Below are 18,472 nucleotides of genomic sequence, written 5' to 3'. Positions count from 1 at the left end.
TGGCAGGGGCTCCCACACCGCCAAGTGACCTACTAAGGGAACCAGTCTTCCAAGACTTGCCTCTGGTGTACTTAGAGCGGCTAGTTCGATGCCCTGAAGAGGAGGACCAGCAGGAGACGGCTGATCTAGCTGCTCTAGGGACCTCCGTGGAGATGGCGAGCCTCTTAGTACCGCTACGTTTCCGGGTGGTAACTGAGAGAAGCGCTCGCGGGAGACGTGTGATGCGGTGTACACTGCTCTTCCCCAGAGGGAGCTGGCCCTCAAAAGCCCTTGGCCATAGGCATCAGGGCGTTCTAGCCGAAGACTATCCAGCGAGAATGACGGCCCGCAGATCCGCCTTCTGCTAGAAGCCTTCGGCCTGGGAGTGCCACTCTGACTCCAAAATTCTGGGGAGTATGAGAAGTGACATTCCCTGAAAGAGGAGCTGGAACACGATTGAGCCTACTCCCGCCCAGCAGCCCCTGCTGACCACCTCAACCTCCTCGGAGGAAAAGAGGTAAACATCGTGCTCTCACTCGAGAAATTATCCCAAGAGGCTCCTGTATACATATATATATATATATAAAATTGTATATATAATATATATCTAACTTCTCATAGTCAGATGCAATACATCATTTAATTCCTCAAAATTAAATGCAGCCAAACAACCAGACAAGTAAACACGGTCTGATGTGAAAAGATTCATATAATGAACTAAGAATGACCGTAATGCACGCGTTGCCTCGGTAACACGCGAGCCACTCGGATAAAAACAATATCAAACTCTTTGGAGAAAGATAGCTGCAGCAGCGCACTCTCACTAAAAGGGGGAAGAACCGCAGCGCGGGCTAGATCTGGGGAATGCAGGTGGATATAGGGTGAGCCCGTCTCCAACCTGTCCGCCAGATCCAGAGCCCTCCGAGAGCAAAGCATACGACAAACGCTTCGTAATGCGGGCAGTCAGCTCCCTCGAGAGCTGACTCTGCGTGTTTTGCTCCCAAGCAGACAACACACAAACTGTGTGTATACCCACCCGTAATGTAACGCGGACAGGGAAGAACACACAGCCTGAGATTCTGCCCGCTCTCACCTATGTTTGTCTTCACTCGTATTGGTAAAATAAAGAGTGATAATAGACAGACAACACCAAATAAGACCGACACACACAGAGCGCTTGCTGAATGTCAGAAAGCTGACGCCGGTTCCACCGCACGTGCTTTTATGCTTCCTGTTCTCTACGTCACCCTGCCCGTGACGTCTCGCCCATCCATTGGTCTGATTACACACGTGATTCAGAGCGTGGTCACACTGAAGGCATTCCCAAAGCATTTCGACGCAGCTCGAGTTCCTGAATGGAGTACATCAGGCGAACTTTTGTTTATGTGTTTTTAAAAAAATATTTTGTAAAAAGTTACAGTACAAGTTAAAGCAGAGTCATTTGAGAAAGCTTAGATGAGTAAACAAATCAGATCAGAATTTTTGAGCTGTGTCACACTGAAAGAAAACAGAAACATTTCAACTTCACATTCACATTCAACTTCAACTTCACACAAATATAAATGTAATATTCAGTTCCTGTGAAAAACAGTCCCAGCAAGACAAACAAATGGAACTGAAGTATAATTGCACGTTGTTTTAAAATCGCACTTAATTGTTTTATGGATTATTTTGAAAAGTTAAAGTTTTTTGTGTTAAACAATAACTGCAGCAGTTTCAAAATAATGCATAGTTTGTGTAATATGATAAACAAAAATAATGATAAACTGTTTTGCCTGATTTATTGCAGGCCTTTTTTTAATTGATTACAGCAGTGCAAACAATGAGAGAAAAACCTATACCGTTTTTACTTAGCATTTTTATTTAATTTGTGAGGCCTTGACTTTTATTTGAATAGTCTGATTAGTTTAGTGTTGTTTGGTGACAACAGTACTGCAGTGTGTTGATGTAACGGGGCTGACGAGACGTGAGACGTGCAGATCCATGTGCAAGCTTTTATTTAAAGGCATGGTCATAAATACAGGCAAGGCAAAGAGTAATCCAAAACTGGCCTGGGTCGGTCGACAGCGAACAGTATCCAAAGGGGCTTGACGAGAGAGGTTATCTGAAAACGAAGCAATAGTCCAGGCAGGGGAAGACTAGGAAAACTATCAGGGGCTCTGTAACGTAGCTAAGGCTAGGGGAACGATAAGCACATACAATACTCAACAGAGAGGAAAGAAAGTCCAGGGTTTAAATAAGGCGTGTAATCAGTGTGTGCATAGGATCAGGTGTGCCTGTGATTAGTGCAATCAGCCATGTGTGCAATCAGTGCAATGAATGATGGGAAATGGAGTCCAGTGTGATGGGTGTTGTGAGAGTCAATGTAGTGAGCGAGTGACCTCTGGTGCTGAGTGAATGGAAGTTCATAGACCGGATTCGTGACAGTTGACAACAATGCCTGAAATAAACCTCAACAAATCTATCCGTGGCTTAATAAAATGTACATAAGCTAGCCTGGTGTAAGTATTCTGTGTCATTCTTACTTTCTTGTATAGCCAGTTTTTCTGTAGCTACAAACTTATGGAGTAAAATGTGTTCTTAATCGTGTAGTCATTATAATAATAATAATTGATTATACAGTGCATAAACCTTTAAAGCACTGTTCTGATGACACACGCTTCTTGGACACAGGTCAGCAGCTACTTCAAGAATATTCTTTTTAAACTGGGATATAGGATATATGTCATCATAACCAATGTCATAATATAGATTTGTTTTGCTTTTGTGATGTTTACACGTTGTGATGTTTTCATTATCATGTGAAGTTGCAATCTGTTTCAGATTGGATGTGAGAGTTTAAATCACTGGTAGATGATCACTGTGTGAACTGGACATACATGGAGGCTGTTCACATTGAATGCCAAGGCCCTGATTTAATAATTATCTCAGGCACTCGCTTCAAAATTTCAGTTTTCAAAATTTTCTAGTTGGTCTAAATCAGGGGTCACCAAATTCAGTACTGGAGAGGTTAGCTCCAACCCTAATCAAACACACCTGAAGCAGCTAATCAAGCTCTTCCTAGGTATACTTGAAACTTCCAGGCAGGTGTGTTGAGGCAAGTTGGAGCTAAACTCTGCAGGACACCGGCCCTCCAGGATCAAGTTTAATGATCCCTGGTCTAAATGAATTTCTGTGAATTGAACTGTATCAGTGGAAGCAGTAGGTTCAATCAGAAACAATATATTGAGCCAATGGAACAATTTAGTTTACCAAACAGTGTTGTTGGTGAAATTAAATATTCTAAATTATAGTAGCAATTGTTGATTTCTTACTGTCCCAAAAGAATATATATATATATATATATATATATATATATATATATATATATATATATATATATGGGTGAAGTCAGCAAAAGTGGGACATCAGCTAAAGTGGGACAAATAAGCTTTTGGTGTTGTGTTGTGCTCCTTTAAAAAAAAATAATAAAATACTAAGAATGGGTGGTCTTGAAATATTTTAATAACAGTACTTAATTTAAATATCAACATTTAATTAGTCAAATGTAAATCATATTGGCGTGGTTACCACTCAAATACTGGAACATCTGAGAAAGTACGTTAAGTGCACGTACATAGTTTAAGTCTATTAAAACTGAAATCATTATTAAAATAAAAAAATATATATAAAAAAAAAATAACATGAATGAAAGTTCCCGTGCATCATATTTGACAAGTAACAGAACACAAGTTGCTTATAAGCTACCTAATAAAGCACCTCAAACTCATGGTTTTCATTTTTTATCCATTAATTTTATTTCGCTCCTGTCAGGCTAATGTTAAGCAGTTTAAAGCTAGATATTTAATAAACGATAAAACAATCTATAGCCTACCGATTGACAGTCTCATGACCGATCTCAGTCTAATTTTATAATTATAATATCTAATGATATAAGCCCCGAACGAGGAGAATTTTGCACATATGTGACCTGTGTGGAGAATAAAACTAGACTACCGGGAAAAACACGACCATAAAACCAACGAATGCATGAACTCGCGATTCTTCAAATTACAATGTAAACTATATCGGGTCCCAAAGCAAAACCTTTAGAGAATGATCTAAGTGCTCAGTACTCACCCTAACCATAACGTTAAGGGAAGCGAAACACACCAAAATAAATAAATAAAAAAAATGGGACGAAACAGCATTAAAGACTTCGCGCTACACTGACCTGTCTCGGCTCAATCTCGTGTGAACTAATCTCAGCAGCGCGACGCTGATCAATTAAAATAACGCAGCGCGTTTTCATACTACTCCGCAGACGTTTACATGTTTTCACCTGCACATAAGAAGATCAGTAGCTATTAAGTTATTACATTTATTTTGTTTATTATCTTTCATATTAATACATGTAAACAATAGTGAAGTAGCTCCTCTATAGAATTGCACCTATATCCTCGGAAAGAGATGTTCAAAGCAGAAACCTAGCTAGCTAAACCATTGCAACCATTCAGAACCAGCCAGAACACAGCTGCATCTATATGTCTGAGAATCTTAAAACCGTCCAACTTTGAGCTTTTATACTTTAAATTTAAAACAGCTTCAAACTGCATCCCCTATCTCTTTCTCTCTCTCTCTCTAAACTTTCAATCTTAAAAACTGTCCAAACTTTCAGGCTAAGCTTTCTCAAGCAAACCTAAGGTTAGTATCAACCTTTTGTTTGTTTGTTTTAAATCTAGTTTCTGTTTCTGTCTGTTGTTGCATTTATGTATTTTACCAGTTTGTTACTTTGTGTGCAACTTCAAATTAGGACACGGGTTTGTGAGGCGCTGTAACGACAAATAGCTACTCAGCTTTTATTTTTAACTTATAACTTAGCTATTTTATTTTAACTTATACTTTTGTTTTTATTTTACAGTTTTTGTATTGGGGCTATGAATGTGAATGCATGTACAAATAGATATCATGGCCCTGCCTGGGTTTATTTTTTATTAAAAACTACCCAGCAAACACAGAACGTTGTGACGACGTCGCCAGTTCGTCGTCCTTTGGTCAGCGCGACATTACGTTATGGCGACGTTGTGAGGACGTCGTGGTAAAGTTCCATTTTTTAGAATCTTGGCTGACGTCCCAGAAACGTCGTGGGCACGTCCTCAAAAGCAGTGTTGCCAACTTAGCAATTTTGTTGCTATATTTATATTCAGACTACCCTAGCAACTTTTTCTTCCAAAAGCAACTAGCAACAAATTCAGCAATGTTTAAAATTTATTTGGCAACTTTTAGCAATTTTTGATAAGTGACTCAGACAATAAAAAGGCACACATTTTCCATCCAAATTACACAAAAAGAGGAAACCAAAGATGCCTAGCGGTACACACATCACGTGATCTGAGTTAGCTGCTATTTGCAATTGTTACATTTAATAATAATAATTGAATAATTGTTCATTTATGATACAGTAGCTTACCTGCAATTGTCAGAAAAATGGAAAAGTTATTAGTAATTGTCCAGGAAATTATCCATTGTAACCCTGTAACCCCAAAACACAATGCATAATTTAAAATGCAGGTAAAAAACCAATACGGAAAATTCTTTTATTTTAACATAGTAGATTGTGCCCTATTTTTACAGACTTTAGAGTGTAGCATACTAACTAACTACTAATACACTACTTAAAGCATAGTTGTTGAGAATGTGTAGTATTACTAGTTTACTGGCTATTAAAAAACTTAAATTGTAATAATTCATAATTGTGCAAGTGTTCAATAATTCAGTGTAATTAAAATAGTTATTTATATTTTAAAATTATGCATATTATTTTACAAACAAATTTAAATTAACATATGTAAAATATATTTTTTGTTGAGATTTGATGTGACAATTTTGCGTGGTGATTACGCAATGACGTCTTCGCGCAATGACATCAGGTCATTTAGCAACTTTTAGCAACAAATCCACCTTCCCTTAGCAACTTTTTCTGAAAATTAGTTGGCACCGCTGCTCAAAAGACGTCGCTTAGTCCCGTGAAGAACGTTGTAGCGACGCGGTCAGCTGGTCTCATGATAACTTTTCATATTATTGCACTACATGTATTATCGTGTTAAGATACCATTTGGATAGCCTATATTTTGGAAAATATACTGACTGAGAATGAGATTTATTGAAAGAGGGCACGGGACAAATGAGTAGCTCCAGAGTGCACCCTGGACGATGGGGCGACAAGTGTTGCTCCGCCCACCTTCAATTTCATTGGTTTATAATACAGCAGAGCTTATTAGTGTAGACATTTGCGCATGAGCATTCTTTTATATGTTTTTATGAATGAGCTACGCTGTTTGGCTGTACTACAGAAATATTAAGTGCTAACAACAGCGATTTTAGTTGGAATCAATTAGCAAATGTGTTTGTTTTTTTTGTTTTTTTGTTGTTGTTTTTTTAAGTGTTTTTTTTTTTATGACGAATTAGATTAAGTTCCTATCAAACGCTTGGTGACGGCATCTCTGAGTACTTCGGGCAGAACAGAGCTGTGTCATGAGCGGCTCACGAATTCAGTCTGAGGAACAAATTCTTAATTCGTGGCCATGATATAGTCCTATAACTATAGTCCTGATTTATAACGTTAGATGTCACCAAGATGAGTAGTGTTTTGCATTTTTGTAGGTTTTCTAATTTAATTTAATAAATAAATGCCCTGTTCGTTTAATTAGCTCACGAGCAGTCTCATGAGGCGGTCGAGGTAACCTTAACGTTAACCGTTAACCTTGAGATACATTTTTATACCTTTCTTTTGAAGACATGCTGGAACTGCATTTCTCGTGGCTGAAAGATTTGTGCAGTGGTATCCAGACATAAGCACCCTTTCTGGACCCACACGACTGTTGACGTTGACAGCAGCGCGGATTGATAGAAATGGAAAGAAAATAGTGCCGATTAAAACTGAGGTATGAATTTTGTCAGGCGTGTTTTTTGTGATGTAAATTATTCAAGCTTTGAAACGCAAATACTTTTTTCACGTAAAACGCACAGTTTTGAGGCCCGGAAACTAACCGAGTACTATCTTGAAAACTTCCAGCGGCCAGAACTCTGACCAGGGAGGTGACTAAAGGGTGGGTCAGTGTGTATGCACTATGTGCTGGTAAGGATTGCATACAACTTCATGTCTTAAATGGGCAAACTAACCCTTTAACTTGACTCTGGTAAGCTCCGCCCCTCAATTTACCCCCTGTGAAGATCTGAACAGGAGTTTTCTGATCGCCATTTTCTTTAAGCGCCAACCGACAGGTAAGCTCTTTTAAGTAACGTACTGAAACACAGTTTTAATATTTTATGTGAATAAATGTGCTAATATTACTGCATAGGTTGTATTTTGATGCAAGTTGTTTAGTTTTGTTGATTTAATTTCGGAAATTCCGAATAGGTAACTTCGTACATGGCTCATGCGTTGTAGAGTTGTTTTTCCGTCACAATGTAGTGCTAAAGCTTAAATTATTCCAATGATCTAACTTTTTTTTTTTTTTTTCATTTGCAATTAGCATTGTTATCCGACTAATATGTTAATGTTGAATTATCTAATGTCACAATGGGGCATCAGCATTTTTATGTGTCGGATGGTTGAAATTGCGATGTTCCAGCTTGGGCTGTGTAAGTTTGCATCATACGTTATATGTCAATGTTTAGCATGTGTAATTCATGTAACTTAATATCGTTGCTGATGTAGGTTTTTTTTATTTTGAGCATGTATTACGACGTTAGATGCAGTCCGACTAAATATAATAATAAAAATAACAATATAATATATAGTCTTGTAATTGACACTGTTGTAATGTTATATGAACTACTTATTTGCAACTGTTCAGCTCACAGATTAAATATGTCCAACGACATTTAACACATTTTTTGAAGACATTTATTCGATCGCCACCATTGCATTTTTTTTAAGTCACACAAAGTTAGATGGCGCGGCCTTAGTTATGGTTCAACGCTGTGCAACGAAGGAAAAAACACCCGCTAAATTGTTTATCTAACCTTTCTTAATGTTATCGGTATTATAGTTTTATGTTATTGCTGTTAGACTCTCAATTAGCCGACATGATCAGAGCTGTGTTAGTGCTAGTATAAGTAGGTGTTAGAACTTCAACCTGTTTGTAAGGAGTGACGTGTTTAAACGTTGTATATTAGAAAATAACGAAAACGCGCTTTAATCTTGAAAATGAAACCGAGTGTAGCAATATAATTGGCATGGCATAGCACATATATTGCACAATTAACGTATTATTGTCACAGTTTTAAATTCTCTATTTTAGGCAACTTGGATCAGAAACTGTATGGCATCACTAAATGAAGTGAAACACTAACCACTGTAAAGTTAAGTATTTACTAAAGTATTTGAGAGTGTTTGAACTTGTATGACCAATTCTTAGATCTAATCACAAATACTGAGGTGACTATGCAAACTATTGCAACACAATTTCTGTACTTATTTATATGTTGGGCATTAAACCTTTTTACACTGTAATCTGTGTAATACTCTGTCACTTCTTACAGATCATGCTGGTTAAGGTGAAACTTCCCAGATAGCAAAATTTGTCTGGCCCACCTCTGGGCCACAACCTTGCTTCACTTCTGGCCCAGTTCTGGCTGGGTCCCCGGCCCAAAACTGGCACACACACTGAAAACCGACTCAAACAATTTCCTCTGGCCCAGATGTGGCCCACAACCTGTAAAATGACTCTTATTTATTGACGTGGCCCAGATCTGGCCCGCATACTGTAGAGTGACTTCTATTATTTTATGTGGCCCAGGTCTGGCCCAGACACTTTAAGCCAGATCTGGCTGAGACTCGGCTTGGTCCCCGGGCCGAATGTGGCCCAGAAACTGCTAAATGTAATTCAGCAGTAAAACACAAATACAACCATTTAAAAACATTAAAAAGGCTTTAATTATAAAATTACCAAATACTTTAAATATACATGAACAAATGCACTACAGTATAAACATTCACACTTTTTAAACCACACAGTAACAAGTAAATTATATTTACTGCATATATATATATATATATATATATAAAATGAAGAGTTCATTTGCAGAAACAGATAACTTCGTTTTAACAATTTTAAAAATCATGTTTTTCATTGTGCATTCCAATTAATCTCAATCAAACTGCATGCAGGTTATTTTGATTAGGTAAAGAATAACTAATAAATACTAGCTAACTAACACAATAAAACAAAAACATGATAACAAAAAACAAAATTTTATCCGTTATCCGTTTTTGCAAATAAACTCTTCATATATAAAACATTGTGTGTCATAATTCAGTTCAGTTCTTATCAAATGGTGTCAGTGCAGTCAAGTCAATAATATTGCTGAATATTAGGTGTCTTCAACCAAGCAAGACAAAAGGCAACAGTGACAAGGAACCCAAACCCAAACAAGACCCGGCTCAGTCAGGAAACAGTCTCGTCTGGCCAAACGAATGAACGTGGTGTGATTATTCCAGGCTGCATCACAAGTCAGATTGTGGATTGATATCATTCAGAATATTTCGTCCAACTTCTTCTGCATGAGGAAACATCACGCCAGCAGGTGAAGCTGGTAAAAGGGTCTGTGCAGAGGGCTTGTCTGGTTCTCGTAGTCTTTGCTGAGGATCTGTGCTGGGGCCATCAATGAGGTCTTCACAGGGATCTGTCATCTAGCTGACATGGTCTCCGCTGACAGTCAGGGATGTGTTGTGGTCACTCCTGGTGCAGGTCCACCGTCTGGTCTGGATACCGACTGGATCAGCTGATTATTGTAACCTAGGGATAAGGGTGAGACAGTATATAAGCAACTAATATAAGCAATGATGTCATTCTTCTTACAAATTAACATGTACATTAGATATTATAGGAAGTGTTGCTGCTTACCCTAATTGGTGCAGCATAAAAATCCTTTAAGAGATTTGAATTATAGAAATGTGATAGTGTGTCATGTGTATTGAAGGTTAAAGAGATGGTCTTTTAAACTCACAGAGTGTGTCTGCCTCCTGAAGTCCTCTCTTCTGATCAGCTGGAGCCACCTCTTCATAGTCCCCTTGACCTCCATTTCAGCAGCATTAGCTTGAAAGTTTTTTTCCAAATTGCAGCCTTGAAATATGTACAAATATATATTGTAAGGTAATTATTTAATCTTAAGCATTACAGCTTTTTACAATCATTAGGACGAGAGCCAGAATTCGCACCTTATATGTTTGATGAATGTTCATGCAGCAGCTCAGAATTTCTGTAAAAAAATAAAATAAATAAATGTCAGATTACATATGTGTTTTCTCTGTCAGAGCTGCCCACACGGCAGTGTTACCACAAAATAAATATTATTATTAAATTCAGATTGCACATATTGAATTATCTTAGCAGGTGTAATGCTACTATAGCGTGCTCAGTTTGACTTACAAACAAATGACTCATTTGAATGGTTCAGTGAATCGAATCAGACAGAGTCACTCGTATAGATGTTTATGGCTCCAGCAGCGTCCGACTCCTTTGATTCAATAGCAATCACTCGTTGAAAAGATGAATCGAATGAATTCTAGCAAACAAAATGGAATTTAACTCATTAAAATTTAATTACCTTACATTATCGTGCACTGGATACAGCTCATCGGTTTTTCATATTAAAAAAATTACATATTGTTTTCCTAAAGAGACCGCGCCTGACAGTTAGGCCTAACGTTACTCATCAACACTCAATATATCCGGACCGAATGATTTTTCTGACGCTATTATCATCGCAAACCTAACAGAAACCATCTAAAACTATACTCCTCCTGGCATTTAAACATCAAACAACACTAGATCGATCATTAAATAACTTAATTTACCTTTTGCAGCTGAAGTATTCCTCTTGAGACCTGTGCCGCCGAAATCTCCTCAGGATTAACCGCCAAATCTCTCTCTCAGGCGGATCTTCATTCTAGCAGCGGCCGCCGGAGACAAAAACCAGCTCGGGCCGAAGGTAGAGACACACAACTACACCGAGTGTGGACCTGCCGCGCGTACAACAGCTTTCAGCCGAGATCGGCCCAGAGAGAAAAAGCCGTCTGTCAACCAGAAGTGTTTTGTAGAGTCGGCGCGGCTCTGGCCCATTATCTTCTCACCGACGTCGTGACTGAGCCGACAGTGCCGCATTTCAGCCAGAATCGGCCCGAGTGTGCTCGCTATGTGGGTTGGGGATGCCCAAAAATTTGTCAAGATAACTGAGCTGAGACTGGAGGAGTTTTTGTCTGCTGGTAAAAAAATATACTTTCATTGTATTATTTTAGAAAGTTTTTTTTAAGTTTTTTTTTTTATTTTTTTATCTATGTTACTTGATGGATGTCTAGTAATTTTATGAGAATATACTATAAAATCACATGTTGCATGTGCCTTGATGTTCAAAGTTCATCATCGCTATGTAAAACCTTGCAAGTCATGTATCCTTTCTCATAAAATGTAATACTTTTTTTTTTTTTTTAAGCATTTTTAAAGTTTGGTGTCCCAGCTGTACCTGAGAATGTGAAGGTTTTTGATGAATCAGGGACTGAGGTGGATGATGATGTTTTTGAGGATGTAGTCAGTGATCCCTCAGTTGGAGTTCTTACCATAAAACATGGTGCAGGTTTGTATTTATTACATTACTCATTTATTTAATACTACTAATTAATAATTCCCCATAAAAATGTATCTGCAACCAGACTTGGATTCTGCCTCTCCACAAGCCTCTCATGGGCAGTCAATCCTGTCTTCACCCGTTGACTCCAGTGACTCACAGGATACAGTCATAATTGAAGAAAGCACCTCCAGCAAACGAATAAGGCTAGATGGCGAAGCTAAAAAGGTGGGTATTCAATTTTTAGTACTTTTACATTTTGGGGGGAAAAAGTAAAAAAAAAGAAAGAAAAACGACTGTTGAAACTATTAAATCTATTTTTAAAAATTTACATGAATTTGACATTTCTGATTGAAGTTATGATTTTTAAGACTGATTTATATTTATTTTTTTATTGTAATCTTTCAGTTGGTGGAAACCATTCTTGTCCAGAAACCTGGTGGAGAGCGTGTAATAAATGAATACAACCGAACTAAGTCTTTGGGGGATGAAACGAGGAGGAAAATGGTTAACATCTTGGCAGCTGACATGATAGAAAATAATGGGTAATCTTTATAATCATTATCTGGTGTATATGATCTCTAGTTCTAACCTTTTTTGTTGTTGTTGTTTAAACTCATGCAAAGGACACTAAAAATCTTTTTCCTTTTTTTTTTGTACTGCAGTACATCACCACCAAGGCAGGTGAAAGAAAAATATGCCAGAGGAATTGTGGCTTTGTTCCCTTACCTCAGTGACCCCTTTTCCAAAAATGGCTACGTAAGTCAGCTTTGAATTCTAATTCTGTGTTGATATTTTAAATGCTGCTGGTCTCACATACCCAAACTACAGGTGGTGTATTTTGCTGTTGAATTTAAAGACTTTTTATCTGTATTTTTCTCTAAGGAACATTATTATGATGGTGAAAGCGGTACTGGGTACTTAGCATGGAGAGTCAAAACTATACAGAGAGGCTTAGCTAAAGAACGACGTGCATCATTTGAAGGTACACAATGAAATTCTGAAATCTTCTACCTTTTTGTTTTTTTATATAGCTCATTTTGCCATCTTTCACAGGAGTTCTGTTGCTAAGTTTCCTTTTTAAGGATTAACTTCATTTATCATTCTTTTAAGCAGTGTTGAAGCTTTTAGAATGTTTTTGTTGTTATCAGGACAAGGAACGTCTGCTGAAGTGGGGTCTGGAGGACCAACTGTAAGACGGCAGTCAGAGTTTAATCCAGAGACCATCTTGAATGAGGATGAATGCAAAGAAGCAATTGCATTCATGCGCCATTCTTCTGATGAGGACGCCATCAAGAAGAAAATGAAGTTGACATTCGACTATCGCCGCAACATGGTTCTTGACCCCATGCAGTCAAATGAGATACTGACAATCTTTCCACGATTCAAAGACATTAAAGGCTTGGTAAAGTGTTTATAATCATACTTTTAACAATTTAACAATACAATAAAATGTACTAATGTTTAAATACAAGTTTATTCAATGCCTACATGGGTTTATATCCATAATGATTTGTCTGGTACTTAGAAAAATAAATGTTGGTCATCCTTTTCTGCCTCTTCTTAGATTGAGCAAGACTTTGTTCTGATGTTTGGAGAAGGAGTGTCAGGCAAGCTACTGGAGAAGTGGACCACTGCATTCAAGAAAAAAGTGCTTCAGCAGTGCAAAAAGCTTCCAAACACCAGTGATTTGGAAGAACTACTGCTAGCAGCTGAATCTCCTACTGTTGACTCAGAAGAGGGTGTTAATTTTGGTAAAATGTTTAAGATTAATTTTATACTTTAAATATTAATTTGAAATATTGAACAAATTATCTAAGGAATTTAAGGGTGAAAGATTTATTCCCCATGCCTTTTTTTTTTATGTTCTTTATTCTATTTTTCACTTCCAGTTTGCATTATTGATCAGATTTTGCTAACATAAAATGTGTTTAAACAGCTTGGGACAGCGACCTCTCTTCCATAATACTTCTGTTGCATCTGATCCCACCTTCTGCCCAAGGCCGGAAAAGACCAGGAAAGGTGTCTGCCTCTCAAGCAGAAAAACACCTTGTTGTATTCAAGAAGGTTTGTTTGTTTTTCTTTTTATTTATTTTTCTGTTTTATATTTAACACATCAGTGATAGTTCTCTTCAATTTGCTTGGTTTTCTCAGAGTGGAACAAACATTGAGGAGCATCTTCGAGAAATGACAGCTATTGCTCAGCCCTACCTCCTGGCCGTGGGACCTCAGAAGAATTCAGTTCACCAGTACTTCATCGTTCTTGATCAGCATGCCATTCCATGCAAGTCAACCTCCTCTCTTGGTGCCTTTGACGAGCTGTTTAAGGCACACTTTGTTTTTGGCACATCTTACAACATTATGCTACACAACATGTACACTTTCATTCAGACCACTGTGTACAACATAGATGTTGGCAAAGTGAAAGAGAGTCCTCGTGTTGCTGAGGTTAGAGCAAGGCTGCTTAGCTAGGTGCTTTAAGTTTTCTGTCCTCATGAAGTGTTTTGTTTGTCAGGCTGAGTTATACGGTTCAAAATTGCTTCTTAGGCACTTCAGATTAGTTCATGGTTTTGTTCCTGGAAAGAATCTTCGCCTTAAATGTGTAGAGGCAGGGTGTAGTTCTGTGTTTGGTACTTTTTCAGGTTTTAGAAAACACTTGAATACAAAACATACTGAGCAAAGTGACCAGAATTTTGACACCATTGACAATCGTGAGACTGCTGAGGCAGAAGGACAAAGTAGTGCTCAAACATTTGATCAGATTGGCACTGTTGGAGAGGTGGCCACAACATCTGTATTGTTAAAGTCAAATAAGAGCACTTTGGATATGTGTGCGTCTGCTGTTGCACAACTAAAAGTTGCTGGGTTGAGTCAGTCTGCTATAAGTGGTTTTGTTTCATCTATGGAGGAAGTCGTTTTTGAGATTCACAATCAGGCCCAGGATGCAGCTTTGCTATGTCTGTCTCCACATGACATTGCTACTAAAAGGAAAATAGAAAGTTCAATTCAACATTTGGAAAATCCTTTTACTTTGTTAAATTCTGAAGCCAAACGAAAGAGACTTTTTACAGAGAAATGGGGAACTGTTGAACCAACCGAAATAGTGCTTGGCACAAGATTTGACAGCAGGAGAAATAAAACCACTGGAACATTTGATCAAGTTGTTGTAACAGATAAATATGCTTATATACCAATTTTAGAAACACTAAATTCAATTTTGCAAAATCCGCATCTTACTGATTTGTTTAAACCCAGGCATGTTCCAAAGGAAGGTGTTTATGTTGACTTAAGTGATGCGGCACATTTTAAAAGTAATCTTTTATTTTGCACAGAAAAAGATGCCTTACAAATTCAGTTATTTTACGATGATTTCAAGACCGCTAATCCATTGGGTTCCAAAAAAGGTATACACAAATTGGGTGCTATCTATTTTACGTTAAGGAATTTCCCCCCCATTTTTAACTCCTCATTGGATAATATTCATTTATGTGCCCTCTTTCATGCACAGGATATTAGACGGTATGGTTTTAATTCTATAATTGAGCCTCTAGTAAACGATCTAAAAGTGCTTGAGATTGAGGGGGTTAAGAATCCAGTATCTGGAAGTTGTGTTAGGGGTACAATTGTTCAAGTCACAGGGGATAACCTTGGCTTACACAGCTTATTAGGCTTTCTGGAGTCATTTGGGGCTCAATATTGTTGTCGTTTCTGTGTTCTTGAGAAAGATCGCTTTCAGTTTGTGTTTTCTGAAGATAACCCTGAGGTTGTACTAAGAACAACTGAGATGCATGCTATGCACTGTAAAAGGTTACAAGATGACTCTACACTACCTCATGTCTATGGCGTCAAACGGGTGTGTTTGCTAAATTCACTCAAGTATTTCAACACCGCAAACAATTTTGCTGTGGATATAATGCACAACATTTTAGAAGGTGTCGCTCAGCTAGAGGTAAAACTTGTTCTGCAGTACATTCAGCATAATTTTTTGAGTGCTGATGATCTTGCTGGTAGAATACATGCTTTTGATTATGGTTACAATCAGCAGAGAAACCGTCCTCCAATGGTCAAATTGTTTGGTGGCAGTAACGATTTGGGTTTAAATGCCATCCAATCTTGGTGCTTGTTGCGCAACATGCCTCTGTTATTTGGTGATTTAGTGCAGAGAGATGATAAACACTGGTATCTTTTGCTTTTACTTCTGCAGATTGTTAACATCGTATTTTCACCAGTCCTAACAGAAGGCATGACCATTTATCTTAAACATTTAATAATTGAACATCACCAGCTATTCAAAAAATTATTTCCCGAAAAAAATCTGTTGCCAAAGCATCACATAATGATACATTACCCACAGTGTATAAGAAAAATTGGACCAATTCTGCACATGTGTTGTATGCGTTATGAGGCTAAACACAAGTTTTTTAAAACACAATTAAAAAGCTTCAAAAACATCACTAAAACACTAGCCAAAAAGCACCAGAGTTGTATGGCAATGCACTGGGAGTCTTTTAGCCAGTACAGATTGACTCTTGGGCCAGGGAAGATGATGGAACTCAGTGAACTTAAAGGTGGGATGGACATGGCTTCCAAACTAGGAGTGGAAGTATCAGAACTTGTCTATTCTGTAAAATGGATCAAACATCATGGCACAGAGTATCGCCCTAACTTTATTATCTGTACTGAAGTAGCATGCGAGATGCCTGTGTTTTGTAAGATCAAGACTATTGCTGTGAAAGATGAAAATGTACTGTTATGTGGAACACTGATGGAAACACTCTGTTTTGATGACCATTACCATGCATTTACAGTTAGACTGCATCCAGACCAAGTTTTAAAGGTAGCGAATGTTAACGAGCTGTTATTTCAAACCATTTGATCTTCAAATGAAATATGGCACAACAGATTCTGCACTGCATATAGTGCCCTATTGCCATTTTATGCAGATGTGATGTTTTTTTTTCAGATGTGATGTATTTGTTTTAAGCCTGACAGTGTTTTAATAAATGTTTTAAATGGTACATTGATGAAGTTGTTTTCTGTTCTATTCCATGTATTCAATGTCCCCCCCAAAAAAAAAAAAAAACTCTGTAAGAGTTGACTTTGCACTATAGCAGAGAAAAGTAGTTACACCACAAAGTGAAATATTGACACTTACTGTTGTTTGATCAACATTTTAACCTATTGCAACACCAAATGGGTTTTAAAATTGTACTCCCTGAGTGGGATTTTTTTTCACCAATAAAAACTCTTTTTAAAGTAACTCTACAAAAGTAAAATATTAACACTAATTGGTGTTAATTTCCTTTAGTGTTAAATTGTAGTAACACTATTCAGTGTTGAGCAGTGTTAATTTTTTACTCCAAACGGAGTTAATTTTACTCTGAAAATTGAACACTATGACGAGAGTAATTTTATCACCTATTCTGAGTGGGACCAAATACACTCGAGTCCAGTGTTGAATTTAACTCTTAAAGAGTTATTTTAACACTGCAAAATTTACTGTGTATCAATAAACTGAAGAGAATCCATATATGAATGTGCATCAATCATAACCTTCAAACAAGGTTTAGAATTATTTATTTTACTTTTATGGATATAAAACTTACCAAATAAAATCATAAGATTCAGCATAAAGTTAACAGATATACTTTTTGATTCAAAATAAAATTAAACATCTTTTGAATTCAAATCACAACTATAACCAGTTTTTTCTTGGACATACAAGGATAAGTCTCCCCAAAACGTTTTTGAACGGTAGCATTCATAAAAAAGATGTACCAATTTTTCTGGCTGATCTGAACAAAATGAGCATTTTCCATCAATATTCATAAATTTTGACAGAGTATAATTACTAACATAAATGTTATGAAGGATTTTCAAATGTAATTCCCTAAGTTTGTTAGAAATACAGAATCGATAAGGGAGCAACCAAGCTTTTCTCCACATAATATCTGTGAAGAAAACATTCCAGAAAAATTTCCCTCTAGGCTTTAGGGATCTATTTTTATAAAATATTTGTCTAATAAATTTATTTATACACTTTTTACTGTTAATGTCAACCCCATTTAGACAAATTACAGGTTCAGATCGACAGATATTATATGACAACATATGACTTGTCATCAACATCAGTAGACCTGTGGGGATGGCTTTCATTACAGAATTGTATTCTTTATATTTAATAGGAAATAACCATTTGTTCATGAAATTTTCATAGGAAAGCAAATGCGCTGATTGATCTAAAATATTGCATGAATAATAAATACCTTTATCCATCCAGCTTTGTAAATAAAGAGATTTCCGGTTAACTGTAATATAAGCATTATTCCACAGGATTACTTTATGTGGGGAAAAGTTGTGTACATAACATAATTTCCAAGCCTTAAGAGCTTGTTGATGGAAATTGGACAATGCCACAGGTAATTTATTAACGGAGTAATCACACAGTAACAAGAAACGCAATCCTCCAACCTTTTAAAAAATACTGTATGGTATAAAAAACCATACTGAGTCTGATTTAAGTAGGCAGTTTCTAAGCCATTTTACTTTAAAGGTATAATTTAAATTAAAAAATCCAAAAGTTCAAATCCACCTTCATTTCTTGGCCCTTGAAGAATTTCCTTTCTTAAATGATGCTTATTCTTCCAAACAAATTGTGTAAACAAATCATTAATTTTTTTTACAAGTAAAATCTTGAACAAAAAGAGATAATGCTGGATAAATAAATCTAGATACCCCTTCTACTTTGGTCAATAGAACTCTGCCAATAATAGTCAAATCTCTTTGAAGCCAATTATTAAATATACTTTGAGCCTTTTTTATTTTAAGGGAAAAATTTAATTCTTGCCTCTCTGTTAGATCCTTTGTAATACTTATTCCTAAA

The 18,472-nt window shown here is 37.0% G+C and overlaps 1 protein-coding gene and 1 long non-coding RNA gene across 5 annotated transcripts; one reads left to right on the top strand and one right to left on the bottom strand.

Moving 5' to 3' along the window:
• Positions 1 to 7,091: 7,091 nt before the first annotated feature.
• LOC131538126 (uncharacterized) lies at positions 7,092 to 16,607 on the top strand. Of its 4 annotated transcripts, none has more exons than XM_058772004.1 (12): positions 7,092 to 7,242; positions 8,265 to 8,529; positions 11,170 to 11,230; positions 11,458 to 11,598; positions 11,699 to 11,817; positions 11,998 to 12,134; positions 12,255 to 12,348; positions 12,475 to 12,574; positions 12,741 to 12,994; positions 13,157 to 13,343; positions 13,529 to 13,656; positions 13,744 to 16,607. In XM_058772004.1, exons 2-12 carry the CDS (start codon positions 8,446 to 8,448, stop codon positions 14,059 to 14,061), a joined length of 1,623 nt encoding a protein of 540 aa, XP_058627987.1. In that variant the 5' UTR covers positions 7,092 to 7,242; positions 8,265 to 8,445; the 3' UTR covers positions 14,062 to 16,607. The 4 variants fall into 4 exon arrangements, with proteins under 4 accessions (XP_058627987.1, XP_058627973.1, XP_058627981.1 ...); XM_058771990.1 differs by having other exon boundaries at positions 7,093 to 7,242; positions 11,675 to 11,817; XM_058771998.1 differs by lacking the exon at positions 7,092 to 7,242 and adding an exon at positions 7,270 to 7,602 and having other exon boundaries at positions 11,675 to 11,817.
• Positions 9,671 to 10,453, bottom strand: LOC131538153 (uncharacterized). The gene is made up of 3 exons (XR_009270488.1): positions 10,184 to 10,453; positions 9,973 to 10,088; positions 9,671 to 9,761 (listed from the first exon to the last, which is right to left on the bottom strand). It is a non-coding gene; the product is annotated as an uncharacterized LOC131538153 (long non-coding RNA).
• Positions 16,608 to 18,472: the final 1,865 nt, after the last annotated feature.

The sequence above is a fragment of the Onychostoma macrolepis genome, chromosome 01, assembly GCF_012432095.1.
Source record: "Onychostoma macrolepis isolate SWU-2019 chromosome 01, ASM1243209v1, whole genome shotgun sequence".
Classification (NCBI taxonomy): Eukaryota; Metazoa; Chordata; class Actinopteri; order Cypriniformes; family Cyprinidae; genus Onychostoma; species Onychostoma macrolepis.
This window is presented reverse-complemented; position numbering and strand designations above follow the sequence as displayed.